The sequence below is a fragment of the Rhinoraja longicauda genome, chromosome 23 (assembly GCF_053455715.1).
Source record: "Rhinoraja longicauda isolate Sanriku21f chromosome 23, sRhiLon1.1, whole genome shotgun sequence".
Classification (NCBI taxonomy): domain Eukaryota; kingdom Metazoa; phylum Chordata; class Chondrichthyes; order Rajiformes; family Arhynchobatidae; genus Rhinoraja; species Rhinoraja longicauda.
Window position 1 is genome coordinate 37,029,663 of NC_135975.1, and position 27,953 is coordinate 37,057,615.

The 27,953-nt window shown below is 45.1% G+C and overlaps 1 protein-coding gene across 3 annotated transcripts in view; it reads right to left on the reverse strand.

Annotated features, from left to right (window-relative positions):
• Window positions 1-350: 350 nt before the first annotated feature.
• Window positions 351-27,953, reverse strand: part of washc4 (WASH complex subunit 4) — a 74,912-nt gene continuing 47,309 nt past the window's right edge. For all 3 annotated transcript variants that reach the window (XM_078420061.1, XM_078420060.1, XM_078420062.1), the window contains 17 exons: window positions 23,128-23,274; window positions 20,967-21,046; window positions 20,779-20,884; window positions 17,939-18,055; window positions 14,323-14,491; window positions 14,073-14,227; window positions 13,349-13,423; window positions 13,156-13,260; window positions 11,687-11,821; window positions 9,978-10,086; window positions 9,520-9,586; window positions 9,049-9,135; window positions 7,869-8,016; window positions 4,379-4,475; window positions 3,172-3,368; window positions 1,735-1,834; window positions 351-927 (listed from right to left, as the gene is read on the reverse strand). In XM_078420061.1, the coding sequence (XP_078276187.1) occupies window positions 863-927; window positions 1,735-1,834; window positions 3,172-3,368; window positions 4,379-4,475; window positions 7,869-8,016; window positions 9,049-9,135; window positions 9,520-9,586; window positions 9,978-10,086; window positions 11,687-11,821; window positions 13,156-13,260; window positions 13,349-13,423; window positions 14,073-14,227; window positions 14,323-14,491; window positions 17,939-18,055; window positions 20,779-20,884; window positions 20,967-21,046; window positions 23,128-23,274 (1,959 nt within the window). In that variant the 3' untranslated portion in view covers window positions 351-862. The remainder of the gene's footprint in view (window positions 928-1,734; window positions 1,835-3,171; window positions 3,369-4,378; window positions 4,476-7,868; window positions 8,017-9,048; window positions 9,136-9,519; window positions 9,587-9,977; window positions 10,087-11,686; window positions 11,822-13,155; window positions 13,261-13,348; window positions 13,424-14,072; window positions 14,228-14,322; window positions 14,492-17,938; window positions 18,056-20,778; window positions 20,885-20,966; window positions 21,047-23,127; window positions 23,275-27,953) is intronic.

The window sequence follows — 27,953 nt, forward strand, 5'->3', positions numbered from 1 at the left end:
ATGAAGTTCACTTCATGGCCAGGACTAGAGGGTGTGAGCTTTTGGGAGAGGTTGAGCGGGCTGAGACTATTCCTAGGAGCACAGGAGGATGAGGGGTGATCTCAAAGAGGGCTGTTGCATCCCTTCAATGGTATAAGATGAAACAGAGCGATTTAAAGCAACTGATTCCACTGACAACTGCACCATTTGTAGCAAAGCAAATTCTGGAGCTTTAATGAACACAAGGTTGAAACAAAACAGTCACTGTTTGATCAGCAGCCAACCCTGCTGACTTGTGCATTCCCAAACTGGACCAAACATTGATGGATAACAAGTGCTCCTTTTAATAAAACAATTTGCTCAAGGTGGCATGATTTGCAGCCTCAACATTCTTTATTTTGTAAGGCACAATTCTACAAAACAATATGCAAACAGGCAAAACCTGGCACAATCCTTGCATGGAGCCACAGCTCAATCTCACCACATGAACACATTGCCACTCTGTTCAATCCTGACCCTGGTATTACTTTCCACAGGACCAGCGTCAGGCAGAACCAAACAGGCTGCACTTGTCAAGGAACAATCCACGAGGGAAGTGGATTGGAGATGAACAATGGTTTTTGTGAGCAATGGTTCCCCTGTCTCACCCTGAATGGAGCCCTTCACACCACATGAGGCACTAGTGACCAGAGTCTAACTGCAGGCAGACACTCTGATGGCAGTAACCCAGGCAAAGTTTCAAGGACAGCAAACCACCCACATGAAAGTGTCAGGTGTGTTACAAAAGCAGCCAAAATAAACAATGTGAGGCACGAAGGGGGTGAAAGGAACACAGGAAGATGCAGTGAGGAGATTGGGTTCACTTTGATCACGGTGCCCAACTTCATTTCATGACGGACTCTGGAGACAAATTATTTGCATTGCCGATGCCTGGTTTCGTTGTTTCGTCTGAAGAAAGCAAATAACAAATTTTGGTGAGGATTAGAAAACAATTTCTATTCCAATATTACACAATAATAATAATAATAATAATGCTTTACATTTATATAGCGCTTTTCAAACACTCAAAGACGCTTTACAGGGATTACTAGAACATAGAGAAGAAAATAAATAGATAAATAAGTAAACGAACAGAAAAAGGAGACAGAAGGTGAGGTGACGGTATCAATGACGGTATCAATACACTGATACTTTCCAATACCCAGTGTGCTTCACTACTAACAGTTATAATCGAGGTCTGGACAGTTTAGTTTGGAGATACAGCACAGAAAATGGCCCTTTGGCCTACCGAGTCCGCAATGACCTGCGATCCCCACACACTGACATTAGCCTACACACACTAGGGACGATGTACAATTTTTCCAAACCAATTAACCTACAAACCAACGTGTATGTCTTTGGAGTGTGGGTGGAAACCGGAGCACCCAGAGAAATGCAAATGTAAACAAAGATGTAAAACCCACGCAGATCATGGGGAGAAGGCACAGACTCTGTACAGATAGCACCTGTAGTCAGGATCTCCTTAATCTGGTCATCTGTTACCTGGAGAGCCCTGTATACTGCAGCTTATCTCTCCTTTGGTGTTGGTTTGCCGACTGAGAAGTATTAAATACCGAACTTTCCTTATTGCTGTGATACTGCCATGACCCACTATCACATCATTTCACGGCACCACACTGTAAGTGTACAAGTTTGACAACCCAGTTCAATACCCACAGGTCATGAGACATTAATGCATTCACGATGAACACTTGCCTTCTTTCTCTTTCTGCTCCTGACTTTCTTCAGCTGCTGTCTGATCTCCTCGGAAGAAAATCCTGGCACTACTTAGTGAGAAATACAGCAGCTCGAACTCCTGGACACAGAAACCAGTGGAATCAACATCATCACCAAGAAGCCTTTCTCGTGACTCCCACTATTCAGACCAGTTCAACCAATTTCACAAACAACAAGGCTTTACCCTAAAGCACGAGGAACCCTTTACCCATCTGCCACGAACAAGCCCACTGTTCTATCACGTTACCACAACTATTTGGAGGTTATGGGAGATTACTTTCATCTTCGTTGTCACCATATCAATGACTTGGATGAGAACATACATGGCAGGGTTAGCAAGTTTGCAGATCACACGAATTGTGGTATTGTAGATAGTGAAGATGGTTGTCAAAAGTTGCAGCAGGTGGGTTGAGGAATGGTTGGGCAGGTGGGCTGGGGAATGGTTGGGCAGGTGGGCTGGGGAATGGTTGGGCAGGTGGGCTGAGGAATGGTTGGGCAGGTGGGCTGGGGAATGGTTGGGCAGGTGGGCTGGGGAATGGTTGGGCAGGTGGGCTGGGGAATGGTTGGGCAGGTGGGCTGGGGAATGGTTGGGCAGGTGGGCTGGGGAATGGTTGGGCAGGTGGGCTGGGGAATGGTTGGGCAGGTGGGCTGGGGAATGGTTGGGCAGGTGGGCTGGGGAATGGTTGGGCAGGTGGGCTGGGGAATGGTTGGGCAGGTGGGCTGGGGAATGGTTGGCGAAATTTAATACAGAGAAATGCGAGGTGCTGCATTTTGGAAAGTCTAACATGGCACATTGGCCTTCATCAGTCAGAGCAAGGAGTATAGAAGTTGAGAGGTCATGTTGCTGTCGTATAAGACGTTGGTGAGGCCACATTGAGAGTATTGTGTTCAGTTCTGGGCACCGTGTTATAGGAAAGATGTTGTCATGCTGGAAAGGGTGCAGAGAGGATTTACGAGAATGTTGCCAGAACACGAGGGCCTGAGCAGGCTAGGACTTTATTCCTTGGAGTGCACAAGGATGAGGGGTGATCTTATAGAGGTGTACAAAATCATGAGAGGAATTGATCGGGTAGACACATAGAGTCCCTTGCCCAGAGTAGGGGACTCAAGAACCAGAGGACATAGGTTTAAGTGAGGGGGGGAAAGGTTTAATAGGAACCCAAGGGGAATTTTTTTTTTTACACAAAGGGTAGCAGATATATGGAACGAGCTGCCAGAGGAGGTAGTTGTGGGAACATTTAAGAAACACTCAGACAGGTACATGGGTAGGACAGGTTTAGAGGGATATGAGGCAAATGCACATAGGTGAAACTCGTATGCAGCTGGCCAGTGTGGGCAAGTTGGGCTAAAGGACCCGTTTCCAAGCTGTATAACTAAATATACTCATACGTTACTTTAAGGGGAGCTGTTCAATACCTGTAAATAGATTTCCAAACGTTTTTGGGTTAGATTCATTGTTTGCATGAGCTTTTCATCCTGATTAGTTGACTGGACATTTTGCTGTTTGACAACTGCATGCTTTTCTTTCAAGTACTTCTCTCTCACAGACTGAAACCAGTGCAACGAGTCAAACTCCTGATACTGATCCAGCAGTTTGAGAATGTAGGCAATACCTGGAACAATGAAAAGAACCATTAGTGATTCACACAGAGAGGGGGCCATGAATACATGACAGCAGGGCAATGATTTCAATGGCCTCAACACGTCATATGATGGGACCTCTGAAGCAATTGAGCGCTGGAGAAGTCTGAACACCCAAGGGGGCCTCACCTGGAAAAACTACTGGTAATGCACACCAGCCCGTGACAAAGAAAATGGTGCCCCTCTCCAATCGGTGCTGCAACTAAACATTTAAATTAACCCCCACAACTTTCCCAACAAATGCAGAAGAAAGCGTTAATGAGATGAGGTGGGCTGTTTAGAGAGTAGCAGTCGGCACTGTAGGTGGTTTAGGGAAGGACAACCGGCTCTGTACAATAGTTGCAGCTTGGAGAGGTTGTGTCACTCTCCATGTAGCTTAAACCTGCCGAAGGTGCAAGTTCATAAAGATTACTGGTAGCATCCTGGGTCCAGTCTAGACTGGAGTAAGGATAGGTCCAATTCCACACAAGACTCATTTAAACCTCCAGTTGCAATCTGTACAGAAGTATGAACACACATTGCCATTTTCATTAATCTAGCACCTTCGAATATCTGGATACAGAGTTTAGAATGGAGACTGAGAGGCATCTTTACTTTAGTTTATTTTAGAAATACAGTGCAGAAACAGACCCTTCGGCCCATCGAGTCCGTGCCGCCAGCAATCCCCGCACATTAGCATGATCCTATACACTGGGGACAATTTACAATTTTTTACTAAAGCCAATTAAGATACAAAATTGTAGGTTCTTGTTCCAGCAGCAAAACTATCTGCAACAATGACTGCGTTAGTTGAATGGGTTTGGTTCCTGAGCTCTAAATTGCTGTTCCTTTTTGTTAATCATGGGTCTTTCTTGTTAATCAATACAACACCCTCGACTTGACCTTGACAATCCTTCAGTCGTTAGCAAAAGGGAGTACCAGGAAAATGTCAATGCGAAATCAGTTATTACAAACAAACGTCAAAGGGTAGATTCTGACCAACCCATTGCAAACCCGTCATCGGTGAATGCAGCTCCAAATTTATTCTTCTTATTCAATTTCTCCTTGCAGCTTATCGAGTGATCGACAAAATTCAAAGTCTGGAAAGAACCAGGTACAATCATTAATGTATAGAGAACTGAAAATAAAATTAACAACTGTTACATTTAATCTATTACCTACAATGACTTGTGTTTTCCAAGAAAGATTTAGGGTCATTATCTTATTAAACTCTTTGCAATTTTTGGGAAAGTCCTCCTCTGCACTGCAACAGTGGCATTTGTCCTTAAGTTACAGAACAAACGTAAATCAGAGACAGCATCTCAAGGCTTGCAAATTTAACTTTAATTAACAAAAGTCTGGATTTCAGTAAAGGTGCTGATCTAGCATGGATGACCAGGCTGCAGTAAAACACCAACTGGTCAACATTCAGCAAGGAAATCTGCTGTTCCCTTTTGATTTGTTCTATTGACATCCCCCGGTGCGGCTCGGCCGCTGGACTTTACATCCCGGTGCGGCTTGGCCGCTGGACTTTACATCCCGGTGCGGCTTGGCCGCTGGACTTACATCGCCCGGTGCAGCTCGGCTGCGGGGCTTAACATCGCCCGGTGCAGCTCGGCTGTGGGGCTTAACACCGCCCGGTGCAACTCGGCTGCGGGGCTTAACACCGCCCGGTGCAGCTCGGCTGCGGGGCTTAACACCGCCCGGTGCAGCTCGGCTGCGGGGCTTAACACCGCCCGGTGCAACTCGGCTGCGGGACTTAACACCGCCCGGTGCGGCTCGGCTGCGGGACTTTTCACTGCTGGTGCGGCTCGGCTGCGGGACTTAACACCGCCCGGTGCGGCTCGGCTGCGGGACTTTTCACCGCTGGTGCGGCTCGGCTGCGGGACTTAGCTGCGCAAGGCTTGGTCGCGGGCCTTTCATCGCCCGGTTCGGCCGCGAGACGTTTCAGCGCCCGGTGCGGGGACTGTGCGGGTCGGTCGGGGACGAGCTGTCTGTCCGTGGGCGTGGGGAAGAGAGTGGAAGTTTTGTTGCCTCCATCACAGTGAGGGGGTGTTTGGAGTCACTGTGATGGACGTTTGTGTTGGGGTCATGTGTCTTGTGTTCTTTTTTTTTTTCTATGACTGCTATGTAGTTTCGTTCGGTACTTCGGTACCGAACGACAAATAAAGCTCTGTTATACCTGTTATACCTGTTATAAGGACAGCATCTCCTGTCCACATGGTATTCACTGTCAGTAGTGGAGGGAATGAATATACAGCAAAGCAGACTTTTTTCTGAATAGCGTTGAGCTACGGGTGTTTAATTTAATTGAGATACAACGCAAAACAGGCCCTTCGGCCCACTGAGTCTGCACCGACCAGCGATCCCTGTTCACTAACACTATCCTATGTACCCACAAGGAACAATTTACAATGATATCAAGCCATTTGATCGACAAACTTGTATGTCTTTGGAGGTGGGAAGAAACAGGAGCACCTGGGAAAACCCACGCTGTCATGGGTAGAACATACAAATCCCATACAGACAGTGCCCATAGCACCCAGGACAGCACCACAGCAGCTAGGATGGAATTCAGGTTTCTGGCGCTGAGGCAGCACTCTACTGTTGTGCCACCGTGCTGCCTTGTTACATAGTAACATAGAAAATAGGTGCAGGAGGAGGCCATTCGGCCCTTTGAGCCAGCATCGCCATTCATTGTGATCATGGCTGATCGTCCACAATCAATAACCCGTGCCTGACTTCTCCCCATATCCCTTGATTCCACTAGCCTCCACTAGCCTCTAGAGCTCTATCTAACTCTCTCTTAAATCCATCCAGTGATTTGGCTTCCACTGCCCTCTGTGGCAGAGAATTCCACAAATTCACAACTCTCTGGGTTGTTGGAACTAAACTCATCCATTCAAATGGAAGGTCCCATGAGCTTGAGTATTTTTTGTCAAGACACCTGGGATCCAAACACCTTTAGGAGAGGAGTGTCTTCTTGCCTGACTGATTGACACAAAGAGCTTGCAGAGATTGTAGACTGATGGATTGAGCCGGCAAGTAGTTGGCATATGGTTATAATAGGGGATAGTGAGGTTTAGAACTAATTTTATTATTATTAACTTGATTGCTATTAGACAATAGACAATAGGTGTAGGAGTAGGCCATTCGGCCCTTCGAGCCAGCACCACATTCAAACAAAGAAAACGAGAAAGGTGGCTCACCACTGCCTGGGCATGGATAACTAATGCTGAGCTTGCCACTGATGCCCACATCCTATAAATGAATAATAATACCTCTTGGTAACTATCTATGTAAAGATCACGTGTACACATCTTGGAACAGATGATCCCCACATTAAGTTTTACTTTAGAGATACGGAAATAGGCCCCTCGGCCCACCGAGTCCGAGCTGACCATCCGTGCACTAATCTTCAGTTATCCCACTTTCGTGTTCTACATCCGAGGGACAATTTACCAAAATAACCTACAAACCTGCACGGGTTTGGGCGGCACGGTGGCGCAGCGGTAGAGTTGCTGCCTTACAGCGAATGCAGCGCCGGAGACTCAGGTTCGATCCTGACTACGGGCGCCGTCTGTATGGAGTTTGTACGTTCTCCCCGTGACCTGCGTGGGTTTTCTCCGAGATCTTCGGTTTCCTCCCACACTCCAAAAACGTGCAGGTTTATAGGTTAATTGACCGGGTAAAATGTAAAAATTGTCCCTGGTATGTGTAGGATAGTGTTAAATGTGCGGGGATCACTGGGCGGCGCGGACTTGGTGGGCCGAAAGGGCCTGTTTCCGCGCTGTAGAATCTAAATCTAAAAAAATCTAAAAATCTTTGGAGTGTGAGAAGAAACTGGAGTACCTGGAGAAAACCCGCATGGTCACAGGGAGAACATAGAAACTTCTTGGACAGCACCCATAATCAATATTAAACCAGAACCTCTGCCACTGTGAGGTAGCAGCTCTATCGCTGCGCTACTGTGACGCATCAAGGCCATTCAGGTTATGGAAATTCACCCTTACAGAATTTACAGATCATTACCCAAAATTTGAGCTATAGTATAAAATTCACACTCTCGCAATTTGTGTGAAAAAGGGTAAATGGATCAACACAAAATTTACTTTTTTTTCCCCCAACTTATTTCTTGATGCATACATGCGACATGGCATTGGCTTATTGAAAATCACAACACAGCCCATTTTCTCGGCACACAACCCCCTTCAACACCCGTCGCCGGTAGCCACCACGTTTTGTGCTCAATGTGGCATTTTGGTCTCACAATTTCCAGTGTCCTTAAAATGCAGAGAAACCCCAGAGTTTCAACCAATTCCTTACTGTGCATTTTGCAAATGAACCGTACATACAATTCAAATGTATCACGAAGTGTGGATGTGACAAGTATACGTCCTGTTCTAATGATCCTTCTGCAGCTTCATGCTATTGCAGATGGAGTTGTATCAGAATGTGCAAAGGTGTAAAAGCAGATGAACAAACACACGTACCAGCGGTGGAACAATGATGTAGAAGTTACGTAGGTGCATATTTTTAGAGCTGCGAAATTCAGGGGAAAATACATCCACCAGCATCTTGAAATATTCAGTGCCTTCTGCAGAGTTTCTGGTGAGATCAGTGAGCACAGAGTCCAGCTGTCTAATATGAAAAAACAAAATGTAAACCCTCACAAAACATTTAATTGTGAGCAATTACAAATTAATCAGGTCTAGAAATTCAAACCAATCACAAAACAAACTATGAGAAAAACAGGTCCAGATCAGCTGAATTATGTACATTAAGAGCAAAAAAAGATAAGAGAGCTTAGTAACAGTGTCAGGACAACAACCTCTCCTTCAAAGTCAACGAGACAAAGTAGTTAGTTATTGACTTGTGGAAGTGGTGGAGTCTACGCCGCAATCAGCTTCAATGGTGCCAGAGTGGAAATGATTGCGAGCTTCCATTTCCTTGACATTAATATGACCAATGATCTAACATTGACCAACCACATTGATGTGACAGCCAAGAAGGTCATCCAATACTTCCTGAGGAGACTGAGGAAATTCGGCATGTCTCCAATGACTCTTACAAACTTCAACCAAAAGTATATTGTCAGGTTGCATCGCAGATTTGTATGGGAACAGCTCTGCCCAAGTCCGTAAGAATTTGCAGAGTTGTAGATGTCGCCCAGTCCATCACACTGACCAGACTCCCCAGTCCATCTACACCTCACACTGCCTCAACAATTAAAGATTTGGCTCACTGCTTCTCCCTTCATTCCTCCTCCTTCCTGCTCCCATCGGACAAGAAATGCAAAGCTTGAAAGCATGCACCTGCAGACTCAGGAAAAGCTTCTTCCCGTTATCAGGCTTCTGAACTTCCATGAGCTCGGATACTGTCGATTCACGTCCACCTCATTGCGGACATTGGACTTTGCCTAAGGAACTCTGCACTTTGTCTTCTTCCCCTTTGCTCTACCTAGAGATCTCCACTTGAGATTGACATGATTATATTTACGTCTGATACATGATCTGATTGATGCAAAACAAGGCTTTTCACTGGTGAACAAAAACCTGAACCTAGGAAGAGAATATGATGGTAATAAAAATTCAAAAATTTACATAGCAGTTTCTGGTTTCTATCGGACAAGGTAGGAATTTAAAAATCACACCCAGAGCCCGTTGACATTACCTGGCAGCTGTCTGAGTTTCCTCAGAAAGTCCTTCTTCTTTCACCAGCTCCTCGAAGTTCACAATATCCTCCAAATCTGGAACAAACCTAAAACATAACTGAGTCATTACAAACTTCTTGCAGCTTCCAGCATGTGTGGGACAATTGTACATTGCTTCCTAATTGAAACTTTCAAATTGTCCCACTTTCAAAATTTGGGGTGGCATGGCGGTGCAGCGGCAGAGATCTTGACTATGGGTGCTGTCTGTACGGAGTTTGTGTGCTTTCCCTGTGACTTGCGTGAGTTTTCTCCGGGTGCTCCAGTTTCCTCTCACACTCCAAAGATGCACAGGTTTGTAAGTTAACTGGCTTCGGTAAAATTGTAAATTGTCCCTTTTGTGTGTAGGATAGTGTTAGTGTGCAGGGATGGTCAGTGCTGACTCGGTGGGCCGAAGGGCCTGTTTCCACGCTGTATCGCTAAACTAAACTAACCTTATAGCATTACTGCAACAATGTAGTCCACCGGATCGTATCATCCGAACGTAGCCCATGGCATTCCCTGGAAAACAATAGATGAACATCCTCGTCATCGTGTGCTCTCACAACCAGGAGGATGAACTTGCACTGGCTGCATTTATCTCAACACTCATTTATAGGGTATAGTGTTTAATTTCCATACATGAATAGTATTGAAAGATCAAATTAACCCTCTGAAAACATGTTACGTGAAATACACTGCACTGAAAGAGACCACTTTCTATCCTTGGTCGACCAGAATTGCTTACAATACAATGTCTCACCAATGACTTGATTGCCGAAAACCCACCAACAGGCCCCAATGCCGCCTCCCATCACTACATTGTTTCTGTAAAACTAGAAAAGTGTAATTTGCATCGACAAACAAGAGAGGAAACCAGAAATAGGATCAGCTCAAACTTTCAGCCTCTTACCTATCTGGCTAATAAGCTGTCTGAACTGATCAAGGTAGCTCTGTCCCTCCGGAGTTAGACCAAGTTTCCTGATGCCACGATTGAATTTGTCTGCACGATCAAAAGGATACTGTGAACAAGAGGAGGTTTGTTTAATGTCACACAGTGGAGAAGTCAGCCATAAAATGAAATCGCACTGATACTTGCACGCAATTTTCAGTGATAGCACTGGAAAATCCATGCAATTTTCCATGGAAATCACAAATTAGATACTGTTCAATAACTCTGCTTATATTTCTTCCTTTGCAACTATTTGCAAACAAGGGCAGGACCTACACAGTAAATGGTAGGCCTCTGGGGAGTGGTGTAGTGCAGAAGGATCTAGGAGTACGGTGCATGGCTCCTTGAAGGTCGAGACACAGGTAGATAAAGTGGTATTGAGTATAGAAATTGGGAGGTCATGTTGCAGGTGTTTCAGATGTTGGTGAGACTGCATTTAGAATTTTGTGCTCAGTTCTGGGCATCATGTTATAGGAAAGATATTGCCAAGCTTGAAAGGGTTCAGAAAAGGTTTACAAGGATGTTGCCAGGACTAGTGAGTGTGAGCTATAGGGAGAGATTGAGTCGGTTGGGTCTCTATTCCATGGAGCTCAGGAGGATGAGGGGAGATCTTATAGAGATGTACAAAATCATGAGTGGAATAGATCAGGTAGATGCACAGAGTCTCTTGCCCAGAGTAGGGGAAATCGAGGACCAGTGGACATAGGTTCAAGGTGAAGGGGAAGATTTAATAGGAATCTGAGGGGTATCTTTGTCACACAAAGATTGGTGGGTGTATGGAACAAGCTGCCAGAGGAGGTAGTTGAGGCTGGGACTATCCCATCGTTTAAGAAACAGTTAGACAGGTACATGAATGGGACAGGTTTGGAGGGATATGGACCAAGTGCAGGCAAGTGGGACTAGTGTAGCTGGGACATTGTTGGCTGGTGTGGTCAAGTTGGGCCGAAGTGCCTGTTTCCACTCCATGACTCTTCTTCCTCCCATAAAAAGATTTGAGTCTTAAAGTACAGAAAAGAGATGGAAAACTTAGCAGCATGTTGTCAAAGCAACAACTCTCCCTCAACATCAGGAAACTAAGGAGCAAGTGATCAACTTCAGCAAGTACAGTACATTGCCCTGATCTGCATCAATCATGCTGATGTGTATGAGTCAAATCTCTAGGTGTAAACATCAACAATTTGTCTTGGATAGTGCTAGTGTACAGGGTGATCGCTGATCGGCGAAGGACCTGTTTCCATGCCGTGTCTAAAAAAGTCTAAAGGAAGTTGAAAGCCAGGCTGGTTAATGTTACTGAGATGCTGCCATGAGGCCAAGAGCTGACATACCCAGCATTAGTGGAGAGATCCAGGAATCCAGCCTCACTATAAACCCACCACCACTCATTAGGGACGGTTCTAGAGCAGTCTGAACTTACAGAATATCTGCCTGTGCTTGCTTTAAGAACGCAGCTCATTCACCTCAGTCCTGAATGGAGACTACATTCCAGACCAGCTTTTGTGGCTTTCATGTCCTGTGGCTGCCTGAATGGAGCAAAGGTCTCCATCTTGGGCAATGAGTCCTATGGCTAGATACTAGCCCACCCCCTAACCAATTGAAACAGTCTCATCACTGTACCTGACACAAACTGCTGAACAGAGATCTAAAATACTATCTTGAAGTTCTGCTGATACCTTCTGATCATTTTGGTCCTTTGTCTCCTTAAAGAACCGAATGTCTTTGATTAGTCGAGACTTGATATGCTCATCGTACATGAATTGGCTGAAAATATAGAACTTTTTCCTCAGAAACTGGTAGGTGAAATTGACCTAGAAAACAAATTGCAATGATAGTTTGAGTAACATTGTAACGTTTACAGCCAAGGTTCAGATCCAGTATCTAATGGAATACATTACACAGTGAAAACCCCAAAATTGTAGATGCTGTAAATCTGTAAAAGCAAAAAGGTGTAAACACACAGCATCTGTGGAGGGAGAAACAGAAGTAACGTTTCAAGTTGCAGTCTGCTCATTAGAATTGGGAAGAGAGTAGAGGCTAGCTTCAAGATCCAGAGGATGCAAGAGTGATGGATAGGGTAAAGAGGATATTCTTTGACCTGCAACATTAACTCAATTTCCCTTTTTACAAATTAGGTCTGACTGACTGACTCTTCCAAGAATATGTTAATTGTGATTGCCACACTTTGGAAGTACGAGGGATTCAGAGAAAACAGAATGGTTCCAAAGATGAGGGTTTTCAGCTTCAAGGTCAGACTGGAGGACCTGTTGCAGCTCTCTGAGTGGAATGCTTAGGAGGTTTCGTCCAGGAGTAGATGGTCATGATTGGTTTAGATAAATAAAGGGAAGCTGCTTAGTTTAGTTTATTGCCACTTGTACCGAGGTACAGTGCCCTTAACTGTCCGCCATTGTCCCTGGATGGCACAGTGGCACAGCAGTAGAGTTGCAGCCGTACAGTGCCAGAGACCTGGGTTGGATCCCAACTATGGGTACTGTCTGTATAGAGTTTGTAATGTCCTCCCTGTGACCGTGTGGGCTGTCTCCAGGTACTCCGGTTTCTTCCCACATACCAAACTTATGCAGGTTTGTAGGTTAATTGACTTCTGTACAGTCTGCAGGATAGAACCAATGTACAGGTGATCAATGGTTGGCGCTAAAGTGCTGGAGTAACTCAGCGGGTCAGGCAGCTTCTTTGGAGAAAATAGATAGGCACCATTTTGGGTCGACTGTCTCAAGGGTCACGACCCAAAACATCACCTACCCATATTCTCCAGAGATGTTGCCTGACCCACTGAATTACTCCAGCACTGTCTTTTAAAATATATAAATTCTTGGATCAATTTTCTCACAGGGAGAACAAGCAACATCTACTGCTTTGAGCAAATGGTTCCAAAGTTTCTTTTTGAAAATCTCATCTCTCTCTCCGCATGAAATTATTAGATTTAAACACACAGTACTAATGAAAGATTGATCTAAAATGTTAACTGTATTTTCCCTCACAGATGCTGCCAGACTTAACTATCTACAGTATTCCTTTGAATGTTTTTGAAGCTTTAACTTTTTGATGGATATATAGAATGAGGTTTTGACAATTCCTCCCGGCTAGTTAGCCAAATGTGCCAGACATGCTCTAAACTCATACTTACAGTTGTGTTCATGATGCCTGTTCCATGGGTACGGATTGAGTTTGCAACATGCCGAATGTTGATTGTATTCAGATGGTTACTATTACTTGTGCGCTCAATGAAGATCTGTAATACGTAATAAAATCATGTTTCAAACTCGGGAGAAACTTCTCAAAATCATCTGACCACAATTTCTTGTTTTAAAAAAACGTACCTGGTTGTTGAGGTTGTAAAGGTACCTCGAAACAAATACATGGATATTTCGCATAATCTCCAGAACATCTAATCCCTGTAAATTAGTAAAGAATGTTACAACTGGTACTGACTTTTCCCCCAAAGAAGGTATGAAAAGGAACAAATTCCCTCAAACCGGTTCTGCTTTCAGCATCATAGTAGAATCTAAAAGCTAGTCTCACCTCCTCTTTCCAGACCTATTCACATAAACCTCCTAGAAATGTCACCTAGTCATGCCATGAAGAAGGGTCCCAACCCAAAACGTTGCCAATCCATCCTCCAAAGATGCTGCCTGACCCACTTAATTACTCCAGCACTGTGTGTTTTACTCTCAGGATTCCAGCATCTGCTGTTCCTTGTCTCACTAATAATTCCTCTCTGGTCCAAAAATCTAACTCTGCATTCCTAATTCTCTGTGTAAAGACATGGAAAGCCTTAGAAGCCTCAAGAAATACAGCTGGTTAGGATTAAATGGGTGATCCTGCACCCCGAGACTGTCACTTGGTTCTAGATAAATTGGTAAAATAAAATAAAAAATTAATGTAGATGAAACAAAAACAAGAATTTAACTCTTGGTTTACCCCAGGAGAATCAGAATGGTTTTGTTCTATGTAAAACTCTCCAATATCACCAAATATCACCAAAATTCCCATCATTGTAAAATAATCATGGTAAATACTGACAACGAGCCCCTCAGTTGTTACCTGCTCCAAGGTCTGGCTTGGAAGGTGTGCTTCAGTCATCGAGAGGCTGTAGCGCTGGGTTGCTAAGTTTCTCATTTCACTGTAGGTGGCCCAGTCATGGATAGCCACTGTTGTCAGGTTATAAAAATTCTTGTCCAGATAGTGAGTTACATATGCTGTTAAATAGTTGCAAATTTGTTTTATTAAATTGTATAAATGACGACAAGATAACAAACAATAAGGCTTACCAAAATCTAATAAAGGAACAAACCTTTGACATCAATGAATCGGTTCAAAAAGCGGATTGGTTTGATTGAAAAGAAATCTGTCAAGTCTTTGATGCCGAATCGGAATGGATTTCGATCGTCTAATTTTAAGTGAGTGTGCACAGACAGTCTCAAGTCGTTTTCAATCTCTTTACACAGCTTATCCAAAAGGTGCTGTTGGGAAAGGAAGAGGGACATAGGGGAGGTTCACAATAAAAGGAAGTAAAAATTAATCTTCGTGTTCACAAACAAAAGTTTTAATCTGGCGTTCGTGAATGAGTTTTAATTCGAGAACATGAGGAAACATGAATTGATCCCTGCCTTTCAAATTATAAAACATCGCAGAACCAGAATTTCAATTGAACAGGTACAACTCTCAACAAGAGCTCTGATCTTGCAATGCTTTATAATTGCAGCTTCAAATCATCTCAAGAACTCCACTACAATGAGAATCATGTCTTGGGTGCCTAGACTCCATATCACCAAGCCTTGCAAGTCATCAGGTCCAATTGGAGATTGAGATCTGCCATGCTTGCCCACCAAAGCCACCCTCCCCCACAAAAACACACACACCCTACTCTACCCCCTCAAAACACACACACCAGGCCCCCACCACCACCAAAACAGACACGCTATTCTGTGCTCCATCATGGGAGATTACCAGGTGGACAGACAAAAAAGGTTTCCTTGTATTGCAACTTCCCCATTAAATCCCAAGATCCTAGTTATTATCACAACGTTCAAGAAACATTTTGACAGGTACATGGATAAGACAGGTTCAGAGGGATATGGGCCACATGTAGGCAGGTGGAACTAGTGTAGATGGGACATGTTAGTTGGTGTTGGGCCGAAGAGCCTGTTTCCACGCTGTATGACTCGATGACTATCCTCAAATCCACTACTATTCAAAAGGGAGAAGAACATTTAGAATGGTTTTCAGAACATGAGACCAGGCATTGGAGCGTTTGAAGAAGCCCCTTGTATACAGTTGACAGATTACCCACCTGCCCTTCTCAGCCATCTCCTGCCCCATCTGCATAAGAACCTGCGTGCTCCCAACACTGCCTTTGTCAGTCACCTCAAAACCCAGGCAGCCAAAGTGAAAACAAGTCAGCTTCAATACAGAGGAAACACTTCTCCAGCATATCCATGAGAAACCGCAAGCAGGATGCTTAATCATCACACTAATAAAAGCATTATGAAATTACAACTAAATCTAATACTTCACCAATGTCACATTGATACCTCGCCAATTTATACCTCATGTAGGGTAGTGTAAATGTGCGGGGATCACTGGGCGGTGCGGACTCAGTGGGCTGTAGGGCCTGTTTCCTCGAAACTAAACTAAATTATGGTACCTAAATGTAGAATTCCTAAGGAGTTGCAGAGATGATACCACCCTTAAGCCCGATAACTCATTTTAATTTCAAAGCCTTCCACTCACTCTGAGGAACCCCGACATGATAATCAAACCCGCCGACAAGGGAGGTGCCGTGGTAGTCTGGCCAGAGGCCTGACCTCTGGCGCGCTGAGGCCAGGCGACAACTCTCAGACACCTCCTCCTACTTATCCTTGGACCATGACCCCACCGACGAGCACCAGACCTTAATAATATATTCCTTTATTCGTCCCACACCGGGGAAATTTACAATCTCACACACCATTACTGATCTCTGCCCTCTAAAGCCTCCAACCTTATCGTTCCCCAGCCCCGCACGGTCCGATTTTATCTTTTCCCCAAAATCCACAAACAGAACTGCCCTGACAGACCCATTGTTTCTGCTTGTTCATGTCCCACTGAATTAATTTCAACATACCTCGACTCCATCCTATCCCCCCGGTCCAATCCCTCCCCACCTATGTCCAAGACACCTCACACGCCCTTCGTCTCCTCAATGACTTCCGTTTTCCAGGCCCGCACTTCCTCATCTTTACTATGGATGTCCAGTCACTCCAGACCTCCATCCCCCACCACGAGGGTCTTAAAGCCCTCTGTTTCTTCCTCGACCGTAGAACCAGTCAATTTCCATCTACTGACACTCTCCTCCGCCTAGCAGAGCTGGGCCTTACCCTTAACAACTCCTCCCACTTCCTCCACATCCAAGGCATTGCTTTGGGCACCTGCATGGGCCCCAGTTATGCCTGCCTCTTTGTAGTGTACGTTGAACAATCACTGGTCGAGGAGTACACTGGCCCTATCCACGAACTCTACACCCGCTACATTGACGACTGCATCGGTGCTACCTCCTGCACCCATGCAGAACTCACTGACTTCATCAACTTCACCACTAATTTCCATCCTGCACTCTAATTCATTTGGACCATCTCTAACATCTCCCTACGGTTTCTAGATCTCACCGTCTCCATCACAGGAGACAGACTATCGACTGACATCTATTACAAACCCACTGACTCCCATAGCTATCTAGACTACACTTCTTCCCACCCTGCTTCCTGTAAAGACTCTATCCCCTATTCCCAATTCCTCCGTCTACGCCGCATCTGTGCCCAGGATGAGGTGTTCCATACCCGGGCATCGGAGATGTCCTCATTCTTTAGGGAACAGGGGGTCCCTTCTTACATTATAGATGAGGTTTGCACTACGGTCTCTTCGATATCCCACAGCTCTGCTCTTGCTCCCCATCCCCCCCTTCGCAACAAGGACAGAGTTCCCCTTGTCCTCACCTTCTACCCCACCAGCCGTCGCATACAACATATAATTCTCCAACATTTTCGCCACCTCCAAAGGGATCCCACTACTGGCCACATCTTCCCATCTCCACCCCTTTCTACAGAGACCATTCCCTCCGCAACTCCCTGGTCCACTCGTCCCTTCCTACCCAAACCACCCCCTCCCCAGGCAGTTTCCCTTGCAACCGCAATTGCTGTCCCTTTACCTCCCCCCTCGACTCTGTCCAAGGACCCCGACAGTCTTTTCACGTGAGGCAGAGGTTCACCTGCACCCGTGCCAACCTGATCTACTGTATCTGCTGTTGCAGGTGTGGACTCCTGTATATCGCCGAGACCAAGCGCAGGCTCAGCGATCGTTTCACTGAACATCTCCGCTCGGTCCGTCTAAACCTACCTGATCTCCCGGTTGCTCAACACGAACTCCCCTTCCCATTTCCACGCTGATCTCTGTCCTGGGCCTCCTCCATTGTCAGATTGAGGTCCAGCGCAAATTGGAGGATCATCACCTAATATTTCGCTTGGATAGCTTACACCCCAGCGGTATGAACATTGACTTCTCTAACTTTAAGTTGCTTTTCCTCACCCCATCCCCTCCTCCTTCCCAGTTCCCCTCCTAGTCTTACTGTCTCCAACTACATTTTATCTCCGTACCGCCCACTCCCGACATCAGTCTGAAGAAGGGTCTTGACCCGAAATGCCACCCGTTCTCTCTCTCCCGAGATGCTGCCAGTCCTGCTGAGTTACTCCAGCCTTTTGTGTCTACCTTTATTTTCAAAGCCATGTTGTTTATGAAAACCTAGCAACTCGCAAGCTGCAAGATTAAAATTGAAGTAACAACTCATGTTATTTTGTTTTAAAACCCAAGTGATTTTAAATATATCCTTTAACGATTAAAAATAACAATGGTGATTTTTGGTTGTTGTCCATTACCTCATTCAGCATAGCCATGATTTCTTTATCGAAAGCTTCCAGCAATATGTGTGTGGTTTCCAGGTGTCTGGCATGCATCATGGGTGGAACACAATCTCTCAAAGCACTAAACATGTACTGTTAAATGAAATATAAAATGACAAAATCAACAGGAACATTTCACCACCAACCACCACTAAACAAATGCTCCAAATTACATGAATGTTTTCACGTTGTATCTCTAAATGTTTCCCTGCTGTATATCTAAACTAAACTAAACAGTCCTTGTTACTCTGGGTGCTCCGGTTTCCTCCCACACTCCAAAGACGTGCAGGTTTGTAGGTTAATTGGCTTCGGTAGAAATTGTCAATTGTCCCTAGTGTGTAGGATCGTGCTAAGTGCGGTGTGATTGCTGGCCAGAACAGTGCACCGAAGAGCCTGTTTCCACACTGCATCTCTAAACTAAAGGTTTGCGACGTATAATCTATTCCACTCAAAATAATTGCACCATTACTTTCTACTTTTTATTGCCCCTTGAGAAAGATCCATTCAGCCAAGGCCACGAGTGAACAACCCAGATATTATCAAACCTTGGGCATCAAATTAGGGTCTTGACTGTTTATCATCTGCCTTTGAGCATAAGTTTAATGCAGAAAATAAAAGACTTTAACCACTTTTCTTCAAAACTAATTTTTCTGCACAAGTATTTAAAATCATATGACTTTAACATTCAGGAGGAAATAAATTAAAGCATTTCAACATAATTCAGTGTTACGGCAAATATGATACCAAAAAGTGGTCAATTACAGGCAGCTTGCATGGTAATATTTACTGATACCAAACTATATTTTTTAATAAAACATAAACTTAAACATAAACTCAAGCCATCCAATTACAAGAAAAAATATGCACTCAGGGTCTGGATTACTAGCTCAGTAACAAACCCAACCTTTTAAACCAAGGTGCCTCTATTTCTCAATAGGGAGGGACAATGAGATCTTGGTGCACGTCCAAGGATCCCTGAAGGTGACAGCACAGGTACGGATGGAACAGTGGCGCAACAGGTGGAGTCATGCCCTCAAAGCTCCAGAGACCCTGGTTCAATCCCAACCTCAGGTGCTGTCTGTATGCAGTTTGCATGTTCTCCCTGTGACTGCATGGGTTTTCTCCTGGTACTTCGGTTTCCTCCCACATCCCAAAGACATGCAGATCAGTGCATTAATCAGCCACTTTAAATTGCTCAGGGTATAGATGGGTGCTACAACCTGGGAGAAGTTAATAGGAATCGGAGGACAAAGCAGGATGCGTGTAAATGGGTGGTTGATGGTCAGTATGGACTTGGTGAACTGGTGTCTGTTGGTGTCTGTGCCAGATGTCTGTGCAAGGAAGACATGATGATGAAAGCAGCATTCAAGATATCTACCAAGAACCATTAACCGAGGCATAGACTATAACAGCAGGGAGGTTATGGTACAACTATATAAGACAATGATTTGGCTGGAGTATTGACACTAACAATATCGGAAGGTCATGATTTCACTGGAAAGAGTGCAGAGGATATTCAGCAGAATGTTGCCAGGGAGAGCGCATTTCAGTTGTGAGGAATTAGATAGGCTGGGTTCAGTTTCCTTCGAGTAGAGGTTGAGAAGGTTCCTGATAGGAGAGGCATAGATAGTACACGTAGCAGGAAAATTCTGCAGAGTCGAGCTATCTAAAACACGAGCCCATAGGTTTAGTGCAAGAGGTTTGGGGAGAGGTTTAAGGGGATTAAAGGAAACACTTTTTCAACCAGAGAATGCTTGAGTGAGTGTTTGAAGCATAACACTTACAATTTTACATGGCCACCCTGCTACAGGAAAGATGCCATTAAATTCGAAATGAAGAGAAGAATTGAATTGAATAAATTTTATTAGTGAAGTACGTGTACATAGAAGGAATTTGCCTTGGTGCTTTGCTCGCGAGGATAACAACACGATATTCAGTTACAAGGATGTTGCCAGGACTCAAGAACCTGAGCTGCTGGGAAGGCTGGGACTTTATTCCTCGGAGAGCAGGAGACTGACAGGGGGATGATTTTAAAGAGATGAATAAAATCATGAAGGGAATCCACATTTTTTTTTCTTCGGTGTAGGGAAATCAAGGCAAGAGGGGAAAGTTTTAATAGTAACCCGAGGGGCAGTTTTTTCACACAGAAGGTGGTGGGTATAAGGAAGTACTTGAGGCAGGTACAATAACATTTAAAAGATATTTGGTCAGTGCACGGATAGGAAAGGTTGGAAGCAAAATGGAGCAGATGTAGGTAAATGGGACTGGCCTGATCGGCATGGGCTTTGCGGGCGGTTTTCATGCCATATGACTATGACTGGGTGGCACGATGGCGCAGCGGTAGAGTTGCTGCCTTACCAGCACCAGAGACCCGGGTACGATCCTGACTACGGATGCTATCTGTACGGAGTTTCTCCCCGTGACCTGCGTGGGTTTTCTCTGAGATCTTCGGTTCCTCCCACACTCCAAAGACGTGCAGGTTTGCAGGTTAATTAGCTTGGTATAAATGTAAATTGTCCCTAGTGTGTGCAGGATAGTGTAAATGTGTGGGGATCGCTGGTCTGTGTGGACTTGGTGGGCTGTTTCTGTGTTGTGTCTCTAAACTAAACTCAAGTCTCTACACAAGTACTTTAATTGCCAAGGCATTGAAGGTCAAGTTCCAACTGCTGGGGAATGGGATTAGTACAATTAATTACCCAATAGTCCACATGGAGCAGATGATGCTGTGTGTTTAATTGTATGTATCACACAAGAAAACAAAAGATAAAATATCTGTCCTGTAATTGCCTAGTCATCAATAAATCTGCAATTCTTACGTGTATTCTTGCAGAATCAACAGCACTGTCATAAATATCGTCCAGGTAGATGGGGAATATGGTGCGATGCCAGTACAAGAAGTTACAATTGCACAAAACTTGAATCCTGCAAAATGCAACAACAAGGTCAAGTCTGCTGCTTGGTCCCACTAGGATCGTAATACAAATGTCTTCTGTGGGCGACTCACCGCTCCTTCAGCTCACTGATCAGGTCCAACTTCTTCAGCACCACAAGCAAAACCAGCAACTCTTCATCTCGGAACGTTTTCTTCACAGGACAAATACATGCAAAAACAGCATGCAACAGGTCAGACACATTTACACAGCAAAACGTGCATGGCTGTGATATTCAGAACTTTAAACATAACCCAGCAACTCTGGCACGTTGAGCATAATGAATACATTTCACAGCAAAATTCAACCGCAAAAGACACCTCACATGCACTTCAGCAGTTCAATACCTTTCACTTCCTAGGTCCCCATTGCCTCATCCTTACCATGGGCATCCAGTCCCTTTCCACGCTCATTCCCCACCAGGAAGGCCTGAACACAGTTGCTGCCTCACAGCAGTAGAGTTGCTGCCTCACAGCGCCAGAGACCCAGGTCCCATCCTGACTCTGGGTGCTTGTCTGTACGGAGTTTGTACGTTCTCCCCGTGACCTGCCTAGGTGTTCTTCAGGTGCTTCATTTTCTTTCCACACTCCAAAGACGTACAGGTTTGTAGGCTAATTTGCTTGGTATAATTGTAAACTGTTCCTAGTCTGCGTACGATAGTGTCTATGTGCGGGGATCGTTGGTCGGCGTGGACTCGGTGGGCCAAAGGGCCTGTTTCCGCACTGTATCTCTAAACTAAACTAATGCTTTTCTTCACCCTGGCAGAACTTGACACCACATTACAACTTGTCTTTGGACTCCACACACTTTCTTCAGATATTCATGGGCACACATCAGCCCCAGCAATGCCCACCTTTTAGCTGGTAACGTTGAACATTCCTTGTTCCAAACATGCCCGAGTACCATTCCCCACCTCTTTTTCTGTTACATTGCCAACTGCATCAGGGCTGCCTCCAGCACACGTGCCCTGCTCCTTGATTTCATCAAATTTCCACTCTGCCCACAAATGCACTCGGACCAACTCTAACACCCCTCATCCTATTCTTAATCTCTGTCTCCATCACAGGAGATAGACTATGTACAGATATCTACTAGAAAACCCATTGACTCCTACAGCTACCTTGACTACAACTCCTCCTTCTCTGCCACTTGCAAGGAAGCCATCCCTTACTCTTTGCCTCTGCCACATTTTCTTTCAAAATGAGGCTTTCCACTCTAGGACATTGAGATGTCCCTTTTTTTCAGTAAATGTAGATTCCCTTCCCCCCTTCCCCCCACTATTGTGGATGGACCCGTCACCCATGTCTCTTCTATGTCTCGCAGTTCTGCTCCTCTTGCTCCCCCTTATCCCAGATTGAGTGAGGATAGAGTTCCCCATTCCTCATCTTTCATCCCACCACATGCAACACATCATCCTCCAGCATTTCCTGCCATCTTCCACGTGATCTCACTTCCAGTCACATCTTCCCACCCCCATCCCTCTCCAGTTTCCATAAAGTCCACTCGCTCCACAACTTCTTGGTGTGCCCATCCCTATCCATCCACTGACCCCTCCCCATACATTCCCCAACAACCGCAGGAGATGTAACAACTGTCCCAACCAACGCCTACCCTCTCACTTCCATCCCAGGACCCGAGCAGCCCATTCAGACGAGACAGAGATTCATTGCATTCTTCCAACTTCATCTATTGCATTTAGTGCTCCCAATGTGGCCTCTCTTACATTGAAGACACCAAGCATTGACCAGGCAACTGTTTCATTCAACACTTGCACTCCGCTCACCAAGGCACGCTGAAGCTTCCGGTCGCTAACCATTTTAACTTCCCTTCTCATCCCTGTACTGAACTCATGTCCTTTTTCTCCTGTGACCCCTTCCGTCCATATCCTTCCCTCCAGCTTTATATTTCATCAGACACCCTTTTGTCTCCCTTTAACCTCGAGTCTTTGACACTGACTCCACCCATCTGCCATTCTCATACACCATTCTCCCTCACTTGTATCTACTTGCCAGGTTCATCCCCACTTCCATACTTCTCCTCCCCCCCCCCCCCCCCAACCGACTCCAATCAATACGAAGGGTCCCGACTCAAAACATTCCTCCAGTACTTCATGGTTTGCTTAAGATTCCGGCAGCTGCAGTTTTGTGTCTCCATTCAACTGCAATATTTGGCATGCAAATTATTACTATTTAAATTAGAAAATTAAGATGTTAATATACAGGACATTATGCTTACCATTTGAGTCCCCACACTTAATGCTAAGGCAACAACCAGTCTACGCTCCTTGGTACTGGGTCCATTGAGAGCATTTTCAGCCAAAACAAGGGCCGAGAGCACATCCAAGCGTCGCTCACTGTACTTCTTGTCAGATATCACTCTTTTCTGAAGAAAAATAATCAGGTTTTAAAAAAAAGATGTTTCAGATGTCTAAATCTACAAGACTCAGAAACTAGTATTGGCAAAAATTAGAGGTGACCAGCTCAATTTATGCGTTTGCACATTGAGGCCAAAGCACAATTTTCAAAACATTATTATATCATCCATTTTCACTCCAATGTTTGTTATGATAACTCAATGCAACTCATTGTTGAAGCCACTATATTAATAAAGTTTACATTGTTTGAAGCTTTTGAGGAATTTTCCTTCAAGTTGCTCCACCATTTCACCTCAAAAATGTAAACTAAGTGATGTCCTTTGCAATGACTATCTCAGACAGAAGTAAACAACTTGCCAAAAAGAACAATTAAGAGTGTCGATAGAGTAACTCAGCAGGACAAGCAGCATCTCTGGAGAGAAGGAAAGGGTCACGTTTCAGGTCGAGACCCTTCTTCTGACTAGTCAGGGGAAAAGGAAATGAGAGATATAGACAATGACGTAGAGAGATATAGAACAAATGAATGAAAGATACGCAAAAAATAATAATAAAGGAAACAGGCCATTGTTAGCTGTTTGCTAAGTGACTTGGGCAGGTTGAGTGTGGGCAGATGCAGTATAATGTGGATAAATGTGAGGTTATCCACTTTGGTGGCAGAAATAAGGAGACAGATTATTATCTGAATGGTGTCAGATTAGGTAAAGGGGAAGCGCAACGAGACCTTGGTGTCCTCGTACACCAGTCACTGAAAGTAAGCGTGCAGGTACAGCACGCAGTGAAAAAAGCTAATGGCATGTTGGCCTTCATAACGAGAGGGTTTGAGTACAGGAGCAAAAAAGTCCTTCTGCAGCCCTGGTGAGACCACATCTGAAGTATTGTGTGCAGTTTTGGTCTCCTAATTTGAGGAAGGACGTCCTTGCTATTGAAGCTGTGCAGCATAGGTTCATGAGGTTAATCCCTGGGATGGAGGGACTGTCATATGAGGAAAGATTGGAATGGCTAGGCTTGTATTCACTGGCGTTTAGAAGGATGAGTGGGGATCTTACAGAGGCATATAAAATCATAAAAAGACAAGCTAGATACAGGAAAAATGTTCCCAATGGTGGGGGAGTTCAGAACCAGGGGACACAGTCTAAGAATAAAGGGGAAGCCATTTAAAATTGAGGTGAAAAGAAACTATTTCACCCAGAGTTGTGAATTTGTGGAATTCTCTGCCACAGAAGGCAGTGGAAGCAAATTCACTGGATGAATTTAAAAGAGAATTAGATCGAGCACTAGGGGCTAGTGGAATCAAGGGATATGGGGAAAAGGCAGGCACAGGTTACTGATTTTTGATGATCAGCCATGATCACAATGAATGGCGGTGCAGGCTCGAAGAACCAAATGGTCTCCTCCAGCACCTATTTTCTATGTTTTTATGTGAGAACGAGCACATGGTGCGACTTGGGTGGGGGAGGGATGGAGAGAGAGGGGTTACTTGAAGTTAGAGTAATCAATATTCATTGTTTGTAAGCTGCCCAAGTGAAATATGAGAAGCTATTCCACCAATTTGCATTTAGCCTCACTCTGACAATGGAGGAGGCCTAGGACAGAAAGGTCAGGGTGGGAATGTGAAGGAGAATTAAAGTGTTTAGCAACCGGGAGATCAGGTAGGTCCATGCACCGTTCCAACCTGCTTCAAGCATGCGGTGGTCCAGCCCCTCCTGAAAAAACCTAACCTAGACCCCACCTTGCCTAACAACCACAGACCTATTTCTAAACTGCCATTCCTGTCAAAAGTCCTTGAAAAGGTAATCCTAAATCAACTACTGCCTTACCTACACCAAAATACCATCCTGGAAAGTTTCCAGTCAGGTTTTAGGGCCCACCTTAGCACAGAGTCTGCCTTGTTGAAGGTACACAACGACCTGCTTCTCGCCATCGACACCGGCGACTGTGCAATCATGCTCCTTCTCGACCTCAGCGCAGCCTTCGATACAGTGGACCACAGCATCCTAATTGACCGTCGCCGGTACGAGGTTGGCGTTGATGGCACTGCCCTGAGCTGGTTCGTTTACTACCTCAAAAATAGGAGTTGCTCCAACAATATAGGCAATTTCTCTTCCCCAGCTAGCCTCTCCTGCGGGGTTCCACAAGGCTCCATCCTAGGCCCCATTCTCTTCTCTCTGCACATGCTCCCCTCAGCCAAATCATTCAAAGGCACAGCATTTCTTTCCACTGCCATGCGGATGACACACAGCTTTATCTCCCCCTAAAACCCAACAACTGGTCAAATTTAATCAGTCTCATGCACTGCCTTGAGGACATACAATGTTGGATGGCACAGAACTTCCTTCAGTTAAACGAGAACAAGTCTGAGGTCATCCTTTTCGCCCCCCACCCCCACCCCGACTCCATCAAAACGATAACAGGCAGCCTTGGAAGCCTATCCCCCCCCTAGTCAAACCGCATGTCAAAAACCTGGGCGTGATATTTGACTCCGCTTTTAAGTTTGACAAGCAAGTCAACTCTGTGGTAAAAGCCAGTTTCTTCCAGCTTCGTACCATAGCTAAAATCAAACCATTCCTCCAATTTGACGACCTAGAAAAAAATCATCCACGCATTCATTTCCTCCCGCCTGAACTACTGCAACTCCCTATACTCTGGGATCAGCCAATCATCCCTGTCCCGCCTGCAATTGGTCCAAAACGCCGCAGCGAGACTCCTGATGGGTACCTGTAAAAGGGACCACATCAACCCGATTCTGGCCTCTCTCCACTGGCTCCCAGTACAGTACAGAATCAACTTCAAGCTCCACCTATTCGCATACAAAGCCCTAAACGGGCTTACCCCCCCCCCCCCCACCATATCAAAGATCTTCTAACCCACCACTCAATCTCCAGGTCCCTCAGGTCGGCTGACTTGGGGCTACTGACTGTCTAGGCCTAAGCTCAGGTGACTGCGCTTTTGCGGTTGCAGCTCCTAGACTGTGGAACAGCATCCCTCTCCCCATCAGAACTGCCCCCTCCATCGACACCTTTAAGTCCAGGCTCAAAACGGACTTCTATTCCCTCACGTTTGAGGCCCTCTGAGGGGGCCCTGTAAACTGTTTATATATGTGTTATTAGGTTTGCGTGCTATTGTATGTTCTTTTTTAGTACCTGCACTGATGTACAGCACTTTGGTCAACGTGGGTTGTGTTTAAATGTGCTATACAAATAAAATTGACTTGACTTGACATGCGAACTGAGCAAAGGTGTTCAGCGAAACGATCGCAGTCTACGTTTGGTCTCGCCGATGTACAAGAGTCCACATCTTGAACAACAGATACAGTAGATTTAGATTTTTAGATTTAGAGATACAGTAGATGAGGTTAGAGGAGGGGCAAATGAACCTCTGCCTAACCTGAAAGGACTGTCGCGGTCCTTGGATAGAATTGAGGTTGGATGTATGGGGACGGGTGTTGCATTAGCTGCGGCTGCAGGGTAAGGAACCTGGGGGTGGTTTGAGTGGGAAGGGATGGGTTAACCTGGGAGTTACGGAGGGAACGGTCTCTGCAGAAGGCGGATAGGGGTGGAGATGGAAAGATGTCTCGTGGTGGGATCTCGTTGGAGGTGTCAAAAATGTCAGAGGATTAAGTACTGACAACACAGAACAATTAAATTCTTACTTGCAGCTGCTCAACAGGTTTATAAAACAAAATACACACAGATAAAACATAATTTAAAAAAATTAAACACATTAATCATCACAATACTAGTACAAAAATAACCCTGAAGTCCTCTGTGCAACCAAAGACAATCCAGAGAAGTTCATAGTTAAGGTTAAGGTGTAGTTCAAGAGCCTAATTATTGTTGGAAAGAAGCTATTCAACCTGATACTCTCAATTTTCAGACTCCCACACCATGTTCTGATCGTAGCACAGAAATGAGTGCTTTGCCAGGGTGATGTACATCTTTGATATATTGGCTGCCGTTTTGCTCTTCAATGGTGGGGGAGGTCAGTAACCGTGGTGGACACGGCAATGTCAACCACTCTCTGCAATCTCCTTTGTTCCTGGGCGTTTGAGATGGCAAACCAGGGCATGGTGTACCTAGCCAGTATTCTCTCTACTGTTCACCTGTAGATGTTCAAGAGACTATTCATTAGCATACCAATCTCCTCAATCTTCCAAGGAAGTATCCAAGAGGCTGATCTACGCCTCTTCCAAGAGGCATAGATCAGCTTTCTTTGTGATTGCATCCATGTGCTGGGCCCAGGACAGATCTCTAGCGATATGCAAGCCCAGGAAGTTGAAACTGTCAACTCTCACTACCACCAACCCCTCAATGAAGACACGTTTGTGAATCCTCTACCTTCCTCTTCCAAAGTCAACAATCAGCTCCTCGGCTTTGCTGGGTTTGAGAACAAGATTCTTGTTCTGGCACCATTCAATCAGATTCAATATATCACACTATTATGTGTTATGAGAGCATAGAACAATACAGCACAAGAACAGGCCCTTCGGCCCACTGAACATCATGCCAAGTTAAATTGATCCCATCTGCCTGTACATGATCCATATCACTCTATTCCTTGTACTTCCATGTGCCTATCTAAAAACCTCCTAAACGCCACAATCATATCTGCCTCCACCACTACCCCTGGCAATGTGCTCCAAGCCCCCACAACACTGAAATCATATCCCAAAGAATATTATCCAACAGGT